At 41.7% G+C, this 21215-nt stretch overlaps 2 protein-coding genes across 2 annotated transcripts; both read left to right on the top strand.

Annotated features, from left to right (window-relative positions):
* Positions 1-354: 354 nt before the first annotated feature.
* Positions 355-10389, top strand: LOC117348156 (olfactory receptor 1019-like). Its single transcript, XM_033919858.1, has 2 exons — positions 355-366; positions 9466-10389. Exons 1-2 carry the CDS (start codon positions 355-357, stop codon positions 10387-10389), a joined length of 936 nt encoding a protein of 311 aa, XP_033775749.1.
* Positions 10390-20200: 9811 nt separating this feature from the next.
* Positions 20201-21154, top strand: LOC117348155 (olfactory receptor 1020-like). Its single transcript, XM_033919856.1, has one exon. The coding sequence runs from the start codon at positions 20201-20203 to the stop codon at positions 21152-21154; it is 954 nt and encodes a 317-aa protein (XP_033775747.1).
* Positions 21155-21215: the final 61 nt, after the last annotated feature.

The following is a 21215-nucleotide window of genomic DNA, read 5'->3' as shown; positions in this document are numbered from 1 at the left end:
ACCTGAATCACTGCCGAGGCCGGCAGTTTTTTCAGCTTCATGGAAGGTAAAGGGCCATCGGATAGGAGAGAAGGGCTGGGAACAAGCTGGGCCACGGGGACTACCCAGAGCCTTGGCACTGGGCTGTGAGAAAGGAAGTTCCCGGACCATGACTCCCAGGCCGGGAACACCCCCCTCATGGCTTGCACCTGGGGGAACATTGCTAAAAATATTTTTTTTTACTTTGGAGGGGGGGGGGGGGTTCAAAAAACAATGGGCCCCGGGTGTCACATAGCCTAAGTATCCGCTGGTAGCCCAGATGTGATGAAAAACCAATGTATGATAGAGTAAACATTTTCAACACTGAGTGTGAAGATGTCCAAAAATGTAAGACAGGAAAGCATAGACCTAACTCAATCCAAAAAATGAAGGAAAAAGTCTCAGAAAGGGCCCTCCCACCTCACCAAAACGGCTCAAAGAGGTGGTCGAGTGTTCACTTCACTGGCAAAAAACCTTCATTGTGTGATAAAGTCTTATGCTGTGCTGTAATGTGCCAACGGAAATTAAATAATAGAGGAATTATTCCACTTATCTTCACTGATCGGTACACCAACAGTGGCCAGCGTTTCACAAATTCATGCTGCCTCGGGAGTATCCCGACCGATCAGGTTTCTTTCAGAACAGGACGCCAAACCGCCTCTTGCTCTGGCACATTACAGCACAGCATAAGACTTTATCACACAATGAAGGTTTTTTGCCAGTTAGGTGAACACTCGACCACCTCTTTGAGCTGTTTTGGTGAGGTGGGAGGGCCCTTTCTGAGGCTTTTTCCTTCATTTTTTGGATTGAGTTAGGTCTAGGCTGTTCCTGTCTTACATTTTTGGACATCTTCACACTCAGTGTTGAAAGTGTTTACTCTAACATACCCTAAGTACGCCACTTATAAGTCCCTTTGAATATTGGCCTAGACGTTTCTATTGCAGGTCAAAAGGATCTTTAAGGATACCAGGGGTAAAGAAAATGGCAAGGAATTCATCTTGACAGCATTAGAATGACAGAAGGGATTAAAATGAGAGCTCTGCAGATAGCTAGATCCTGGTGAATTTAAAGAGTTTTCAAACACCAAGACTGCATCTAGAGCTGCCACTGTAGGGTTGCCAGATTTTCCAATTGGAAAATACGGAACCCTGGACCTGCCCCAAGGCCCGCCTAGTTCTGCCCTTCCCCGCCCCTTAACGCTCTAATCCTACCCCCCCAGTCCCGCCCTAGCCCCGCCCCCTCTGCCTGCTCTTGTCGGGTAGGGAGGAAGCCCGCGCATGATGTCATTGCGTGGCATCCGCGCATGCGCGGACTTCCTTCCTGCCCAACGCGATTTGAGGAGGCTTTTCAAAGCCTGGACAAAGTGCCGGACTTAGGCATCGCTAGGTACCACACTGATATCTGCAAGCAAATGGTAAATTGTATTTTTAATCTGTTTTTAATGGTGTGGTCAATTACCAGACCATTTAAACCCGTTAAAAACAATTAAGTTGCATAAGGATCTAAGACGTCGCTAGGTGTCCATGATTAGGGCACCTAGCAGCGCCCAAACCAGGCACCGTTTCAAAAAATAGAAGTCCATAGGCCATTATTGAGATGGACTTGGGGAAATCCACTGCTTATTCCTAGGATAAGCAGCATAAAATCTGTTTTACTACTTGGGATCTAGCTGGGTACTTGAGACCTGGATTGGCCACTGTTGGAAGCAGGATACTGGGCTTGATGGACCTTCGGTCTGTCCCAGTATGGCTATTCTTATTTGAGCCAAGAATAGGACAATCAAGCCATTGTGACATCACAGATGTGGATGGCTGTTAGGCATTGGTAGAATGAGGCCTTATGACATCACAATCTCAACTCTGGAATGTTGCTACTCTTTGGGTTTCTGCCGGGTACTTGGGACCTGGGTTGGCCACTGTTGGAAACAGGATACTGGGCTTGATGGACCTTTAGTCTGTCTCAGTATGGCAGCTCTTACGTTCTTATGTGAGCCAAGTATAGGACAAGCAAGACATTGTGACATCACTGATGAGTTTGGCTCTTAGGAATTGGTGGAATGAGGCTTTATGACATCAGAATCTCAACTCTGGAATGTTGCTACTCTTTGGGCTTCTGTCGGGTACTTGGGACTTTAGTTGACCACCGTTGGAAACAGGATACCGGGCTTGATGGACCTTCAGTCTGTCCCAGTATGGCTATTCTTATGTGAACCAAGCATAGAACAGTCAAGCCATTGTGACATCATAGATGTGGATGGCTCTTAGGCATTGGTAGAATGAGGCTTTATGATGTCACAAACTCAGCTCTGGAATGTTGCTACTCTTTGGGTTTCTGCCGGGTACTTGGGACCTGGGTTGTCCACTGTTGGAAACAGGACACCGGGCTTGATGGACCTTTGGTTTGTCCTAGTATGCCAATTCTTACATTCTCAATCAGGCCCATGGTGTTCATATATTTTACAAAAATCTATGGATAAAGGCATTATGTGTTACCCCACCAGCAACCAACAAGTAACCTCCCTTTGCATACCAGACTGATTTTTATTTATGCAGTGCTTGGAGGATTAGGGTTAGACTTAGTCATTTGATTATTGCATCATTTTAACGGTCTTTGTGGGCTGTTGCAATAAATTGTTTTGCTCAATCTTCATCGGAGGTCTGTTGTTCTATCCCACTTTCTTCATTGGGCATTTATGATATGTGGTAAAGACATGAACATAAACAGAACAAAAATATCCTCAATGCATTTCCAGCAGGCTGCAGCGTTTCAGCTGAAACAACCTTCCATGTGTATTCTCTATTGATACAGCTTAACTTTTCGGCAAGTACAAATTCTCCCAGGAAAGCATTAAAAGTCAAAGTTTCTAACAAGAAGCCGAGGGAATAATTAACAAATCCAGCCACAGGAGGCCCGGAACAATTATAGTTACTGAGACTTCCTTTTAAAGAGTAACTTTAAATCAGTCGCACTGGGCGTTATTAATCTCTTTGGGGTCTCCTGCGCCAGCCAGCAGAGCAAATTCCCCTAACAACCTGTTGGCAAACTGCAGCGCTTTCTGATTTAATTGTAAGGGCAGAAGAGAAAGCGTCGTTAACTCGGTCTCTGCTCCATTACTCACTGGGAAATAACTTTTCAGAAATAATTTAGTAATAGGGAATCAGTTACTGATTGAGGCAAATGAACCGGCTCTAATTGGGGGGGGGGGAAAAAAAGAAATCTTAATGCTGGCCTCGCTGACAGCAAAATGAAAGCTTTGGTTTATTTCACATTTTAATCTTTCCCACACTATTTTAGACTGTACACGAGGAGCCCGATGGTCTGAGGGGCTAACCCAGTTAAAGTTATCCGCATAACTTTAACCAGGTTATTTAAAAGGGGTTAAACCAGCAGCAACGAATATTCTTGCCGCGTTAGCGTTTTTAGCGCACGCAGCATTTTAGCGTGCGCTAAACCGGCGCTAGAACTAAAGTCAGCTCAATGCTGGCATTAGCGTCTAGCGAGGGGGGCAATTTAACGCGCGCTATTCGAAGCATTAATGCCCCAACGCAGCTTAGTAAAATGAGCCCTTGGTTAAAATTAACTATCTTCATTCAGTTAACTTAAGCACAGTTTGGGGTTTTTTTTTTTCTATGGCTGTCAACAGTCCAGGCCTGGAATTAGGTAAATTAGCGGCCCTGTGAATTCCAGTGCTATTCAGTCAGTTTACTGCCCCAGAACATTTCTCCTTTCATCTGGCTATATAGAGATCCTCCGCTTATTCCACGTCTCTATGAATTCATAGAAACATAGAAGATGACGGCAGAAAAGGGCTACAGCCCATCAAGTCTGCCCACTCTGCTTACCCACCCTCTGTCTATGCCCTAATGACACAATTTCCTTATCTTGACCCTCGTAGGGATCCCACATGGGTATCCCATTTATTCTTAAAGTCTGGCACGCTGTCTGCCTCGATCACCTGCACTGGAAGCTTGTTCCAATGATCAACCACTCTCTCTGTGAAGAAATACTTTCTGGTGTCTGCAGCAGCCACTCTCTCCTCCTCTCCCTATTGGCTAAGGCTCTTAACATTTGCATCTCCTCTTCCTATAGGCTAAGGCTCTTTACACCTGCATTGTGATGTCATAGAACTTTCTGATTATAGAAACATGATAGCAAATAAAGGCCAAATGACCCATCATAGAAACATAGAAACATAGAAGATGACGGCAGAAAAGGGCTACAGCCCACCAAGTCTGCCCACTCTGCTTACCCACCCCCTGTCTATGCCCTAATGACCCAATTTCCTTATCTTGACCCTCGTAGGGATCCCACATGGGTATCCCATTTATTCTTAAAGTCTGGCATGCTGTCTGCCTCGATCACCTGCACTGGAAGCTTGTTCCAATGATCAACCACTCTCTCTGTGAAGAAATACTTTCTGGAGTCGCCATGAAATTTTCCGCCCCTGAGTTTGAGCGGGTGCCCTCTTGTGGCCGAGGGTCTGTCATGGTTTTCGTCCCTATCACCTCCTGCAGAATATCATTTTATTCTCCCCCCTCCTTCCATGAAAATTATTTGCTGATGTTGCTTTGAAGCACTTCTTGCAGCTTCATATCACATCCTATATCTCTTTAGCCCTCTCTCCCTGTTTTTAAGGGGTGTGCAGGCAGAACATTTTAGTTTTGTGTCATTTTTCTATATTTATTGGAAAGTTATTTTTTTTTTTTTTGAGGGGGGGGGGGAGAGAGTGTTTCCAGGCATTTTTTTTTTCATTCTGGGAGCTCTGACATCAACCCCTGGATTCTATATAGCGCACCCAAATTTGAGCTCGGAGGGCAGATGTACGTGCAAAGTAATTAACCAATGAGGTGGAGGCAGATCAAGGGTGTTACAAGAAGTTAGGCATGATATTATACGAGGGGGCCAGTAAAAGTTCTCAGCCCAACCAATTTAGTTCTGCGATTTTCCACTTTTTTCGTTCCGCATCTTTCTGACGGAACAAAAAAGTGGAAAATCACTGGACTAAGGGCCTGATTCTCAAAACGTCCATCCCAGTTACAGCAGTAGGCGTCCAATTGGAATGTACTTTTTTTTTTAAAAAAAGTGTCCATGGCAAGACGCCTACATTATAGGCCTTTGTAGCTAGTCTACGGAGACACGCACCCATACTTAAGCACACCCAAGGCGAGGTGTGGGCCCGGTTTCACCCACAAGTGGCCTTGGTTGGCCTTAAGCATTGGTATGCATCTCTGTAGACATAAGACAGATGCCTTAAATGTAGGCCTGAAAAATGCTGGCCTACAATCTAGGCTTCTGTCTGGGATTGTAGATGCAATTCTGAATAGGATGCCAATGCATGATTGACATACAATCGGTGGCCGCTTCTTAGGTGACTACTGATATTGGTGTCCAATATATGTAGAATCAGACCCTAAGGGTCAAATTCTATAAACAGTGTCACGATTGTAGGCAGCGGTAGGCATTCTACCACTGTCTAACTAGCCAATCGGGACGTATGTTTTGTAAAAAAAACCAAACAAACAAACCAGAGGCAGACCACCTACACAGTAGACATCTGTCATGGGTACAGGGAGGCACCTAAGGACACTTAAGCTTGCCCACAGCTAGGTGTGGGCGTGGTTTTACCTGGAAGTGCTCCCCAGGGCCACAATAGGTGCCTGAAATGTAGGTCATTGAAATGCTGGCCTACATTTCAAATAGATGTGACTGCTAAACTGATCACAGCAAAGAAATCTCTCTGCGACGATCAGCTGAGTGGCCATGGCAGGGAACCCCCAAACCCCACCGCAAGTCGGCCGTCAGGAAGGATGCTCCCACTGTCACCCCCGAACTCCCCCTCAAAGTCCTGGCAGGATAGATGTCTACTCCTTCCTGCCGCCACCTCCGAAACAATCCCCAGCAGGAGGGATGCCCAATCACTTTTGCTGCACCCCCTGAACATGTGACCCCTCCAAACTCCCCAAACCCCCACCCACCCAATCCCCACTCCAACACCCCCAAACCCTGACCCCCACCTCCCAAAGCTCACCTAGACCCCCCCCTACCTTTTTCAGCAAGGCCAGACAGAGGGATGGTTAATACCTCTGGCCGGCATGCCCACCTCTTCAGAATGGTGGGCCTTCCCCTTCCTGGGTTTTCAGGATATCCACAATGAATATGGATGACAGAGACTTTGAAAACCCGACTGGCCAGGTGGTCCCTGAGGACTGGGTTGAATACCACTGATCTAGACATCTATATTCTCCCAGTTAGAGATAGAATCTGAACTCATGCAGCACAATCAATTTTATTTTGTGGGGGGGAAGGGGGGAACAGGGTACAGGGAGATTAAGGGGGGCAGCATCCCCAAACCCTTCTATATAGTGCTGCCCAAAATTAGCATTTATACAAACTCTAGACATGCCAGGGAGTAGGTAAAAATCCAGATGTTGATCTTGGTGCTCATAAGCATGCATTACACTCCTGAAATGGTGGACTACATGTGTGTATTTTGGCCACACCCTAATCGTGTCCAATCCATGCACCCTTACCTTTTGCCATATTCAACATTTGTACATATAGGGACAGATTCTATAAAGGGCACCTACGTTAGTTGGCAAAATGCCCTTATATAGGCTCAGTAATTACTAAAAAAAAATTTAATTAGGCGATAGGCTATTACATGGTGCTTAGTGGCGCCTAACGCCTGAGTTGGCATTTCTATGGACAGAGCGCGACTTAGGTGCCGCTATGCGCGATTCTCCAAAAACGTAGGCACCTGAAATGTAGGTCTTTAAAACCCTCACCTACGTTTCAGGTGCCTAAGTTTTTACCAGCTTCTGGTGTCATTCGGCTGATTCGACAAGGGCTTTTCCTCATTTAGGCTTCATTTTACAAAGCCGCGGTAGCGATAGCCATGCGGCAAACATGACGCAGCCCATTCAATTCCTATGTGGTGTATTGCATTTACCGTGCTGGAACTTGCTACTGAGGCATAGCAAAAGGCTCCCTTAGTCATTTAGATTTAATGCTATGACATGCAGGGTCATGCGTTTGGGCTGCAAAAACGCACAGTTTAGGTGGTGAAGAGCTTTTGAGCATAAAAGAGCAGCGGGACTTGGGTGTGATTATATGTGATGATCTTAAGGTGGCCAAATAAGTTAAAAAAAAAGGCCACAGCAAAAACTAGAAGGATGTTGTGGTGCCTAGGGAGAAGTGTGGCCAGTAGGAAAAAGGAGATAATGATGCCTCAAGTCAGACCTCATTTAGAATGATACATAGTTAAAACCGTGCGAGACAATCGCTCGCAAACAAAGCCGGGCCGACAGACGTGCAAAGGACATCAGCACACCGGATTTAAATTCAATTTGAAAGCGCTCCGAACGGGGTTGGGGCCGACTGTTCCCTCTAAGCTGAGCAGGTGTCCTCCAGCTGCATTGCTACCACTAGGGGGTGGAATATTTTCAGTCGCTAAGAACAGGTATGTTCCCTGGAGTCCTGCAGAACTTGCCTGTCCCTCACAATTGAAAAATGTGACAGTAAAACAGCACCCTCTATTGGTGAGACTGTGGGTGGAGGACTCCTGCTCAGCTTAGAGGGAACAGTAAATTGGCGCTGCCATGGGGGGGGGGGGGGTTGTGGGAGGAAACCCCCATTATAGAGGAAACAGGCTTTTTCCCTATTTGTTAGGGAAAAAGTTCAGTTTCCTCTCTAATGTGGGGGGAGGAGGGGGTTTCCCCCCATACTCCTCCAACGGCAGTGCCAACACTACTAAGTTAAGTGCGGTGGTTCCCCCCGTGGAGCGCTTTCAAATTGAGTTTAAATCCGGCGCGCTGATGTCCTACACACGATTGTTGGCCAGGCTTTGTCTGCGTGCGATTGTCTCGGGCGGTTTTGATGTGTCACCTTTAGAATATTGTATACAATTCTGGAGACCGCACCTTCATAAAGATATAAACAGGATGACGTCGAGCCAGAGGAAGGCTACTAAAATGATCCGTTGTGTTCTTCATAAAGCATATGAGGGCTGATTTGAAGAACTCAATATGTATAGTTTGGAGGAAAGACGAGATGGGGCAATATGATAGAGATGTTTAAATAAATGCGCATGGGGCAAGTCTCTTTCAATTGAAAGAAAACTCTGGAATGAGGGGACATAGGATGAAGGTGAAAGGGGATAGACTCTGAAGGAACCTCAGAAAATACTTTTTCACATAAAGGGTGGTGAATATGTGGAACATCCTCCCAGTGGAAGTGGTGGAGATGAAGAATGTATCTGAATTCAAGAAAGCTTGGGACAAACATAGAAACATGATGGCAGATAAAGGCCAAATGACCTATCCAGTCTGCCAAAATACATTGGATCCCTAAAGGAGAGGCAGGGATAGTAGATGTCAAGGATGGACAGGCTGGATAAACAATATGATCTTTGTCTGCCTTCAATTTGCTTTGTTTCTCTGGGTAATTCAGGTTTATTAAAATTTAATAAAAATGTCTTTATAATAAATTCAAAGCGATGTACATAAAAAATTATACCGTGTTTCCCCAAAAATAAGACAGTGTCTTATATTAATTTGGGGTCCAAAAAAATGCATTAGGGCTTATTTTCGGGGGATGTCTTATTATTATTATTTTTTTCATGTACAACAATCTCTCCCTTCCTCTCCTCCACCACAATTCTTCCCCTTTCCTTTCTCCCGCTGCCCATGGGGAGCATCATTCCTCCCCTCTCACCCATCTGATGGTGCAGCATCTTTCTATCCCTCCCTCCCATCTCCCTGTGCAGAACCCCACCGACCCTCCCACCATAAGACTCCCTCCCTCCGAGGCCTCCAAAAACAGCAGCGGCGGCAGCGCTCTGAATTAGCTGCTTCGCAGCCTTCCCCGCCGGGGCCTTCCCTCTGCATCGATCTTAACTAGGACTTATTTTTGGGGTAGGGCTTATATTAGGAGCATCTTTAAAAATCATGCTAGGGCTTATTTATCGGATAGGTCTTATTTTCAGGGAAACAGGGTACATATTGAAACATACAATTATACCTATTGAGACGCACAATGGACTAACTATAGACACCGTACTTGGAAATGGAGGGGAAGATGGTAGAACTACCATTTTTAAAAGAAAAGGACAATTAATTAGAAAAACACAAAGGAAGGGGACCGTGTTGGCCTGAAGTGTCTATTCTTAAAAATAAAAATAAAAATCAGGCCTGTAGTTTAACAATTGAAATTGAGTTTAATGGTTGACCCAGAGGGTTTGAGACATTAGAGACTGTCTGGGTAAAAACAAAAAACAACAACCACTGTGTGATGCTCTCTGGCTGTAATAAGTACTAAGCTCCAGGGTCCACACTCAACAGTTGCTGAGGTTTCGACTCATGTGCAGAACAAGTTTACGCATAACATACCGATGCTCTTGTTACCGTATTTCAGCAGACGATGACATTGACTGATTCAATCAAATGGAAGAACCGTACTTTAGTGACCGAGTTTCTTCTGGCTGGACTAACAGATGACGCCTCCCTCCAGATTGTGCTCTTCGTCTTTTTTCTGCATGTATATATGTTCACCCTGTTGGGCAACGTTGGCATCATTTTGCTAATCAGAGTGGCTTCCCAACTCCACACGCCCATGTATTTTTTCCTCACTCATTTGTCTTTCATCGATGCCTGTTACTCTTCGAGTATAACGCCAAACACATTGTCTAATCTCCTGAAAGAGCGGAAAGTTATCTCTATTAAAGACTGTGGCGTGCAACTGTGTGTGTTTACTTTTTGTGGAAGTGCAGAATGCCTCCTCCTGGGAGTGATGGCATATGACCGGTATGTAGCCATCTGTAAGCCATTCCACTATATACTAATCATGAATAATACGTTCTGTATCCAGTTAGTCACAAGCGCTTACATTGTCAGCCTTTGTAATGCCTTGATACATACAATTTGTACCTTTCATTTATCTTTCTGTGAGTCCAACGTAATAAATCATTTTTACTGTGATGTCCCTCCGCTTCTGGAGCTCTCATGCTCGGACACCACTGTTAATGAGCTCGTACTTATTGTCGTCGTTGGGCTCAGCGGTATAGTCTCCCTTCTCTCTATCCTGATCTCGTATGTCTACATTCTAACCAACATCTTAAGGATTGATTCCACAAAGGGGAAACTCAAAGCCTTCTCCACCTGCTCCTCCCACTTCACTGCCGTGGCAATACTGTATGGGACAATTATATTTATGTATTTACGGCCCAACTCAAGCTATTCTAATCATGATAAAGTAGTGTCTGTGTTTTACACTATGGCAATCCCTATGCTAAACCCACTGATCTATACCCTGAGGAACCAGGATGTCAAAGGAGCTCTGAGAAACATTGTGAAACAGAGGCTTAGAGCACACTGAATAGTGAATGACTCAGTATCCATCTGTCAAAAATACTTAACTTCACCTGGATTATTTGTGGGAACAGTTTTCTGCCTTTTCAATTGAAGGCCATTCAGCATTTTTTTAACCAGATTTTTTAAATTGCTACTGTGCTTCCGTGCTTAAGGATTCACTAATTGCACTGTTGAGTTTGGCTGGTGAAATGTGTGACACAGGCATTAGGAAAAGTGAACATCCTGAAGATTCGAGTCACATTGTGCCAACTCTTCTTCCTAAAAATGACAGTACTGATTTAGCTTCTTGTCAAAGATATCATACCATGGTTAAGAGTACCTTTGGTGGCAAAGCTGATAGAGTCAATTATAGCCACTCATCTTCAATAATTTTTTTGGGGGGGAAATTTCCTAATTCTCTGCATTCCTCTAAATCTAGATTTAGAAGTCTTCAAAGCACAGATACTCTTAAGTCAGTGTTGAATTGTGGGGGGGGGGGGGGGGGAGAGGGGGGAGGAGGGGAGGGAGGAGGCAGCTACTTTAACTGGACCTGAGACATAAGATAATTTCTGGCAGATTCTTGTGGTAGTTTGAGGATTTTCTGTATAATCAACTTGCATAGTTAAGTGATGCAATGAATTAGAGAGGTCTGACAACTTGTCTTTGGTATTTTACAAGGTTCACCACTATGTCCACAACTGTTCAATGTCATTTTGTATTCTTATACTTATTTATTTATTTCGATTTCTATCCCGTTCTCCCAGAAGCTCAGAACGGGTTACAAGTAGACATTCACAATCGTTTCAACAGATTAGTCATGACAACAAATAGGTTACAGTAGACAATAACAGAGCTTATTCTAGAGACCAGACTGGTCATAGCGAAGAGTACTAGGAGTCTTTGTTCTGCTTTAGAGCGGAGGGGGCGGTTAGGGGTGTAGCTTGGATGCTATGTAGGCTGGGGTTTTTTGGGTAGAATATCTTGTGTGTCATGACAAGGGCTTTGAAGATGCATCGCTTTTTGACCGGTAACCAGTGAATTGCATAGAGCGCTGGAGTAATGGGGTCATGGTAGCTTAGGGGAACTCTTTGGGAATTAGATATTTGTTTTAACTCTTACGGTGATGAAATTATTTTATTAAAGCAAACCAAACCAAATTGAGTAAATCTATGTTCCATTGAAGATTGATAATTGTTTTAACAGCATTACAATCATCCCAGAGACAAACTTGTGTAAGATGAGGGCATGGATAACTTCTAACCATCTTAAATTAAAAGAAGACATTGTTGTGGATAGGGATGAAAGATGACGATTTGCCCTTCTCTTACCCTACTATTGTCCCCTTGATTACTTTGTTGAAACTACTGGAGTTATTACAGATTCACATTTAAAAACTGAGCTACAGGTTGATGAGGTAAGGTTGTATGTAAGATATATCTCAAAGCAAGACTGATTCAGCATATTAAAATGTATTTTTCACAGGTCAGTATGCGATAGTTTCCAGGCCATGCTATTTTGATTATTGTAGTATTAACTATTTGGGGCTACCTGCTAAATTATTATATCACTAGTGTTTAAGCCCGTTATATTAACGGGTGCTAGAAAGCAGCCCCCTTTCCCTCTTCCCCTCCAGTTCCTCCCTGACTGTCTCTCTATGGCCCCCTTCTGTCTTCCCCCCAAGTAAAGCTGTCTGCCTCCCAGCACACCCTTCCCCCCAAAGCAGCCTCCTTTCCCTCTCCCCCTCCAGTTCCTCCCTGACTGTCTCTCCGTGGCCCCCTTCTGTCTCGCCCCCCAAGCAAAGCCGTCTGCCTCACAGCACACCCCTCCCCCCAAAGCAGCCTCCTTTCCCTCTCCCACTCCAGTTCCTCCCTGACTGTCTCTCCGTGGCCCCCTTCTGTCTCGCCCCCCCCAGCAAAGCTGTCTGCCTCACAGCACACCCCTCCACCAAAGCAGCCCCCTTTCCCTCTCCCCCTCCAGTTCATTTGCCCCATTTCATGGGTTTTGGTGGCCTCACACTTTCCTCCTTTCTATGGCTCACTAGTCCACTTAACAGACTACTTAAGACACCTATGTGCAGCTCTATTAAGCTTTCCCATACCAGGTGGTGCTTTTCTAAATACAGTTATATACTGTTTCAGTCAGATTCTTTGAGGGTGGAAGGGGGGTCAGTGGGGGTCATTACCTAATCCTTCCAGTCAGTTTGGATACCTTTTTGGTACTTAGATGCTTTAAGAAAAAGGCCAGTTTATTTGCAGAAGTTAGATAGTTCAAAATCTTGAAATAGGAACACTGGATCATTTGTTGTTATATTGTCCTTTGATACTCAACTTTTGGAAATCAATATGGGGACAAATCAATCTGATTCTGGAGTCTTCGATTCCGTTGTCTTATGAGGCGGTTATCTGAGGTACATTGTTGTCACCTAAACCTCCATTGGATAGACATAAAAGCAGACTATTTGCCATAATGACTGGGAAAGCCGTGCAAATGGTTACCAAGAAGTGGAAAAATTGGGATAGACTTTTTTTTAAAAAAATTATTTATTATTTATTTGTTTTTAACAGTTTAAACAAGAAAATAAACTTGTACAGAAAATGAGTAAGATATAGATTCCAATAGCACAGCAATTAAATTATAAAAAGTAAAGTTGTCAACTTAACCAATATTTAAAGTCTCATATTTGAGAGATCCAAGATTAAAATGAGTGAATCAACAAAGAAAAAAGGAAATAACATAACCTATTTAGAAGATAAGCGGACGACTATTAGTGATTACAGAAAGGTTTTCTTATTAGGTTGCTATTGTTACATTTTCCCCCTCAAGACGTTTCATGGTTAGAAATAATGACAGCTGGGAGGGTTCAAAGCATACATAGTTACAGGACTTATATTTTACTAAATATTTACAAGGATATTGTGGAAGAAAAGTTGCACCCAATGCAGTTACTCCTGGCTTTAACAACAGACATTGTTTTCTTCGTTTCTGAGTTTCTTTGTCACATCTGGAAACGCTTGAGTTTTTTGACCCAGAAATTCCTTATGTCTATTCTTGAAGAATAATTTTAATATCCAATTTTTATCAGAATTGGGATAGACTTAATTTCTCCTTTTGGTGGGATTCGTTATGTTTATGTTATAAATATGAGAAAATGAATTCAGGAAATTTCGTGTAATAATAAGCTATTTAAATTAACGTGAGGGTCCATTGACAAATTTTGTTAACACTGATTAGCTGAATTATCCTCTTATTTCCTATTTGATTCACATATCCAGGGAGAGAGGTGGGAGGGAGGGGGGTATTATATTTTGTTTTATTGATTGACCAAATGAAAGTGCTGTTTATGATTTTAATCATATGAAGTAATGCACTTTGTTGTGGGTGGGAGGGGGGGGGAAATGTTATGTAGTATTTCTTTGATCGACTATAAGTGCTTTCTTGAAGTCAAATGTATGTATATCTTGATGCACTGTTTTCAAATGGAAAATGGTTATTGTTTTGGTAGGATGTTTCCTACCGTGCTTTCTTGTGTGGTAATGATTGACAACATGTACCCTTGTTGATATTGCTGATTTTGGTTATTGGTCATTGTTACCTGATTGTTGTATATTTTAAAATGTTAATAAAGATGATTGAACTAAAAAAAAAAAAAAAAAAGATTTATAAAAAAGAAAAAGGTCTAACCTCCATCCAAGATGTCTTGGGAAATGTCCAATTATCTCCGCAAGACATCAAGTCTAAGCTCGCTCTGCGGGTAGAATGCCTCACAAGACGTCCAGAAAGATGGTTTCAAAAATTGGCACTTGAACGTTTTGCTGAGAAAAATGCCCAAGGGCTGATTTATGCCACTTTTTGGACGTCTTAGTTTTTTTGAAAGTGGCCCCTGCTTGCTTAAAATAGCACAATTGTTTTTTTTAAAAAATTCTTATTGATTTTCTAAACTTCAAAAGTGCAATACATATATCTATATCATATAATAAGTTAATAAAAGCACATTCAACTTACAAATATGCATAACCAACCATTTTCTCCCACCCAATGATTATTCAATAAAACAGAAACATAGACTATCCCAATAACCTTACCCTATTCAGATTGAAAATATCCTCCCACCCTCCTCCCACCCCAAGTGGACATTCTCAAAAGTTAAATTAGGACAGAAATAGCCCCCCTCCCACCCTTTCCTGGATGTGTACAAAAATAAACCAAAACTGACCCCCTACCTGTCCTGCCTCAACAAATGCAAAAGTTGGCGGTGCTGCCAATGCCTTCCCTCAAATGTATGAAACACATTGCTGACTTCTGTCATATTGATATAGGGACATTGGATCATTTGATGTATTATTGTCCATTGATACTTAATTTTTGGAAGTCGATATGGGGACAAATGAATGTTCTACTTGGGTCATCGATACCACTAACTTATGAAGCTATAATCTGTGGTACTTTATTACAAGTTAAACCTTCTTTGGATCGTTATAAAAGGCGATTTTTCTTAATAATGACGGGAGTAGCCATTCAAATGATAACATGAAATTGGAAATGTTATGATCGACTTAATTATACTTTCTGGTGGGCAAACTTGTGTTCTAGTTATAAATATGAAAGAATGAACGCTGAAATTTTAGGTTATAGAAAAATATTTAACATGGTGTGGAGCCCATTGGCATCATTTATTGAGTCACAATAGCTGTAATGTACCTTTTCTTTTTATCTGACCTCCTTACAACATCCAGGGTGGGAGTGAGGGTGGTGGGAATTGTATTATTGTTTGTTTTTCCTATTTTATTTATTGTATGGAAATTATAAATGTATATCTACTTTTATTAGTTAAGGGGGGAGAAAATGAGTGTTTTTCTAATTATTTGCATATTTAAAGTGCGTTTCTTGATTTACGTTTAAAATCATTGTTTTGCACTATTTATATTTTAAAATTAATAAAAGATTTACAAAAAAAAAAAGACTTCTGTGTTTCAAGTTTCTTTCGTATTTGATAAAATGGTTTTTTTTTTTCAAAGATTACAAAGCGATGAACAATAAATATTTTTTAAAAGCGGGAGACAGACAATATAGGGATAGACAGATCTACATTTCATAGGGAAATCGGGGAAGAGCTACAATTTGATATAGGAAAGGATTAAATAAGGATAAACAATAGGAGTTATGTTATATTAGTTCAGGAGTCGCCTGCTTCAAATGGGAATAGCAACTCAGTTAAAAAGGCAAATTAATTAAAGGCATCTCTGTACAAGAAACGTTTTACTTTTGATTTAAATTTATCGAGGTTAACATAAGAACATAAGAATTGCCATCTCCGGATCAGACCTTAGGTCCATCAAGTCCGGAGATCCGCACATGCGGAGGCCCCGCCAGGAGTACCCTGGAATAGTTTTGGTTCCCATATCACTCTATGCTTCTCATTTGGGGAGATGTGCATCCAGCTTACCCATACCCGTATCACTCTATGCAACTCTTAAGGAGATGTGCATCTAGTTTACCCTTAAATCCTAGAACAGTGGATTCCTCAATTACTTCCTTTGGGAGAGCATTCCAGGTGTCCATTTTCTCTGCGTACAGTGTGCTTTGTGTTTTTTTAAATTTTCTTTTCTTCTCTTACCTGAGCTGGTAGTGACAGAGAAGAGTGTGGTACGTCTAGTGTGTATAGTTCGTAGGGATGGAATAGTATATAGATTTTCATCCTTGGATCATAAGGAGCGGAAAGGAGAATATGGAATAATGACTCGGCGCTCCTTTTACTAAGGTGCACTAGTGGTTTTAGCGCACACAGGGTATTACCAGGCGCTACACCGTGCACTACGCGGCTAGAACTAAAGCCAGCTCAATGCTGGTGTTAGCTCTTAGTACGATATTCCACGCATTAATGCCCTAACGCAGCTTAATAAAAGGAGCCCTCAGAATAGTACAAAAGGGAGTTTTAATATGCTATTTAGCTGAGCATTTCTGCTCATTCTGTTGGACTCTTTTTTAAATCAGAACCATTCTGCTGAGATTATGTTGTTCATTTATTGTGGGTCATTTTGTTTGGAGCTGTTTTATCTTTGGAGCTATTTTGTTGGGGATCTTTTGAGCTCGTGTTTTGACTGGTCAATACGGTGAATATGAATATGGCCGATACTTGCATAATCGCTGGTTCCTTTCCAACTACAACTACAGACTGCCCCGGTACCAATCGTAATAATAAAAACTTTATTTTTTTCTATACCGCCACAATCTTGCGACTTCTAGGTGGTTTACAAGTGAAGAGAGCTGGACAATCGGCGAATTCCAGAATACAGTTGGAGAAGATGTCACTGAACAATCAGTGGAAACAGAATACAATTATTGAGAATACACAGTATCGACATATTGTTAATAAATTTTAGAAGGGGTATCTGACTAGTGTTTTGATGGTGAAAGGGGATATTCTCTGGCCCACTTAAGCACCACCAAATATCTACCCGGATGTGCGTATTTTGCAATTTTTCTCCTAGAAATTCCATTAGATAAATTTTTGGAAGAGATACCTAGTAGAGAATGACATGGTGACAAAATTCAGCACCGTCCCCGTCCCCGCGGATAACCGCGGGAAATAATCCCATGTCATTTTCTAGTGTCTATTTCAATCTCAAGCCTTCTACACTAGCATTCTTCAAAGCAAAGCTTGCGGGTCAGTGGTTGTGGCCATTCATACCCTGATTCTTCGCTCTCTCTGTAAAGAATGACATGAAGATGGTTTCCCGCAGTTATCCGCGGGGACGGGGACGGTGATGAATTTTGTCACCGTGTCATTCTCTAATACCTAGCTCCTAGATGGCCAGTCAGACATTTTCACGTTCTTATGTATAATTTGTTTATAATCTTTCATTAAGTTGAAAAAAAATACAAAACAAAAATCAAATCCAATGAAATAAATGGAACTGTGTCCTCAAGGAATTAGTCCAATTACTGAATATGATAAGATATAATTACGCATAATTATTTATGTTTTCCTTGTGTAATTCTCTGGATTATGACGATCTGCAAAAATCATGACCCAGTTCCCACTGCAGAAACTATAAACTCTTTTATTGGATTCAGGCACCAGATCATTAGAAGCATTAAAATTCATAAACGCATGTTTTCTTAGTCACAAAAGGAAAATGTAGATTTATTATGTAACATTTTACAGAGATTTGGAGTTGATAAACCAACATGTAATATATGGAAATAAAACCAAAACAAAGGAAATAAGGTGATACCATTTTTATTGGACTAACTCAATGCATTTTATGATGTGCTTTTGAAGATAATCCTTCTTCTTCAGATCAGAAATATACAAATGTTCACAAATATTAATCTATATTGAAAAGGAAATTGATAGTTTCACAGGAAGAGGGAGGAGTGGGTGGGTAAGTAGGAGACAGAGATGACAAATCAGTTTAAATTTCTTTGTAGCGTGAAAGGAAGCCAAGATCTTTAAGTCCTGTCTGGTAGGTATCAAAATATTTCTTCATTTCTATGAGACAAACCTGTTTATTTTTTGTTGCATAGAAGTTTTTGGACCCCTGTTCGTTTTCAGAAATTAGATAGTTCTAAGTCAAACAGATGCTGGCACTGTCATCTCGATATCATTCTATTGTCCTTTGATACTCAGTTTTTGGAGATCTATATAGGGACATATTACGCTGATTCTAGAGACTGTGGTCTCGCTGTCATATGAAGTGGTGTTATGTGGGACGCTGTTATCTCCTTCATCTCCAGTAGACAGGCATAAAAACAGGTAATTGGGTATAATGACTGGGGTAGCCATCCAAATGATTACGAAAAACTGGAAGAATTGTGACCGCTTAAATTTTACTTTTTGGTGGATTTCGATATGCTTGTATTATCGTTACGAGAAAATGATGTCTGAAGAAAGAGGTAATATTAAGTGGTTTAATCTGACGTGGGGGTCCATTGACCAATTTTATTGATTCTAATTGAATGGTTTTTCCCTTTACTTTTGGTTATACTTTTTCCATCCAGGGAAGGGGAGGGGGGGAGGGAGAAGGATAATGTATAGGGACTGATTTATGTATGAGTTGTTAGTACTATTGTATGGGTATCTTGAATATATTGAAATCGGGGGGGGGGGGGTGTGTGTGAAAATTATTCTTATGTATTTCACTGATGGATATAAGTGCTTTTTTCAGGCAACTTGTGCAATTTTTGCATGCACTGTTTTTAGAATGAAAATGAATAAAGATATATATATTTCTTCATTTTTATTTCAAAGGTCTTACATTCTTGGACTGTCATAAAAGTTCCTTTTAGTATTCTCACCATAAAATCATTAGTGCAGTGGTCAGTTTTTCCAAATTGTTGTCTGACGGGTGATATCCTGGTTGGTATTACAATTTTTAATATGATATCTGTAGGCCTGTTTCACCAATGTAACATCTTTCTTTGCACTTTTTGCATTGAATGATATACACTGCATTAGAAGATGAACATGTGAAGGATCCCCTCATGTTGAATGTCTTTTTCCCATCTGAGTGGCTCGTACAGTTTGCAGCTTGCCACACCGCAGGGATGTGTGCCGTTCTCTTCTTTGTGGGTTTGTGTAGGGAGTTTGCTTTTCACCAATTTCTGTTTGAGATTAGGTGGCTGATGGAAGGCCAGCACAGGTGGAGCTGGGAATATTTCTTTCAGTAATTCATCTTCCTGGCGTAGTGATTGTAAATCTCTTGTAATTTTTCCAGCTCTGGATTGAATGTCACTACCAAGGAAGTTGCGTCAGAGGAGACTTTTTACAGCAGGCAACGCGACGCGACTTCAAGGCTCCGGCTGTAATACAGCTCGTAGCCTTATAGAAATCGCCAGTTTCAAGAAGAAAAGGTAAGGGAAAAGGAGGGAGGGAGATGCATGGACGGCCGGCGGGAGAGAGTGGGTTGCCGGATCAAACCCTCATTCACCACGCATTCACTACTTGTTCACCGCCCCGTGCTACCATTCACCACTCCACGGGGCGGTGAATGGCCTTGTCCCCGAACTCGCGGTGACCTTTTTTTGGTCACCGTTTTGGCGGGTTACCTGTGGCTAGCCACGGCTAGCTGCGGGTAACAACCACGGTGTCATTCTCTAGCTGTGGTGTCTAGAAAATTGACTTTTTCTGGAGAATAGTCCATTTTGAATTTGATTGTAGGATGGTATGTATTGAAAGAATCGTAAAATTGTTTGAGAGTCTCTTCTCCCTCAGTCCAAATCATAAAAATATCATCAATAGTATTTCAGGGGTTTTATCTGATATGTGTTTAGAAATGCCTGTTCTAATTCTGCCATGAAGAGGTTTGCTGGTGCCCATAGCAATACCCATGATTTGCAGATAGATATCATTGTTATAGTAAAAATAGTTGTGAGTTAGAATGATTTTGATTAATGCTATAATAGTTTCTGGTGAACGTCGGTTGTCCAGGATAGATGTTTTTGGGAATTTTTTACATGCAGCGATGCCATTTGCATGGTGGATATTGCTGTCTATTGATTCTATACATTCATTGCGACTAGATGAATTTGTAGGCCTTGTTTTCGTATGTGTTGATATTATTTTGAAGAACGATTTGTATTGCTTTTGATCTATTTATGCTTATTTGGAAACCGCTGTGACTCCAGGTGGTATATTAAGTTTTTAAATACATAAATCTGCAAAAAAACTTTACATGGATTGGTTTTTTACAGCTCCGTGTACTGATAATGAAAATAAGCCCACGTTAATTATGACACTGTTCTTTACCACTGTTAGAATCATGAAATCATTACATACGTTTAGTTAACATCTGATTTTTTTTTTTCTCTACCAACAGACACATTCAGAATAATAAATGGAATGCAGGAACCGGACGTCAGTGACTGAGTTCATTCTCCTGGGACTCACTCGTGATCCAAAGCTCCAGATTCCACTCTTTGTGTTGTTCCTTTTGGTCTATGTTATTACCCTGCTTGCTAATATGGGTATCATTCTTGTAACTAGGCTGGATGTACGCCTGCAGACTCCAATGTATTTTTTCCTCTTTCACTTGTCAATTGTAGATATCTGTTATTCTTCAGTCACCACGCCCAAAACCCTGCAAACTCTCTTGACAGAGCAGAAAACCATTTCCTTCCTAGGCTGTGCCGTACAAATGTATTTTTATGTAGGTTATGCTCTCACAGAATGTTATTTGCTGGCAGTGATGGCGTATGATCGATATGTGGCCATCTGTAACCCGTTGCTTTACTCTGTCATGATGAGCAAAAGACTGTGCATTCAGATGCTGACTGCGGCTTATATGGCTGGCTTTTGTAATGCCCTAATGGAGACGGTTTTTACTTTTCATTTGTCCTACTGTGGGTCCAATGTAATTGATCACTTTTTCTGTGACCTTCCCCCACTCTTGGTCCTTACGTATTCAGACACTTCTGTCAATGAACTTGTAATTTTTATTTTTACTGTGTTCAACTGTTCATCAACCTTCCTGACCATCTTAATCTCTTACACTTATATTCTCTCCAATATCTTGAAGATTCGCTCCACTGAAGGAAGACGCAAAGCGTTCAACACATGTGCCTCCCATTTCACTGCTGTGCTGATTTTCTACGGGACCATTTTTTTCATGTATTTACGGCCTGCTTCGAGTTTCTCTATGGAGCATGACAGAATAGTTTCAGTCTTTTATGCAGTTCTAATTCCTATGTTAAACCCCCTAATTTATAGCCTGAGGAACAAAGAGGTAAAATCAGCCTTGATGAAGGTATGGAAACAATTCTTTACAACATTTAGAAACTTTATTAGGTAAGCGTTATAATTGGATGATCATGAGTCTCTGGATGGGTAACTCTAACTCTCAAGTAAGAGCA

The sequence above is a fragment of the Geotrypetes seraphini genome, chromosome 14 (assembly GCF_902459505.1).
Source record: "Geotrypetes seraphini chromosome 14, aGeoSer1.1, whole genome shotgun sequence".
Classification (NCBI taxonomy): Eukaryota; Metazoa; Chordata; class Amphibia; order Gymnophiona; family Dermophiidae; genus Geotrypetes; species Geotrypetes seraphini.
The sequence above is the reverse complement of the archived record's forward strand: the minus strand, read 5'-3'. Positions and strand labels throughout refer to the sequence as shown.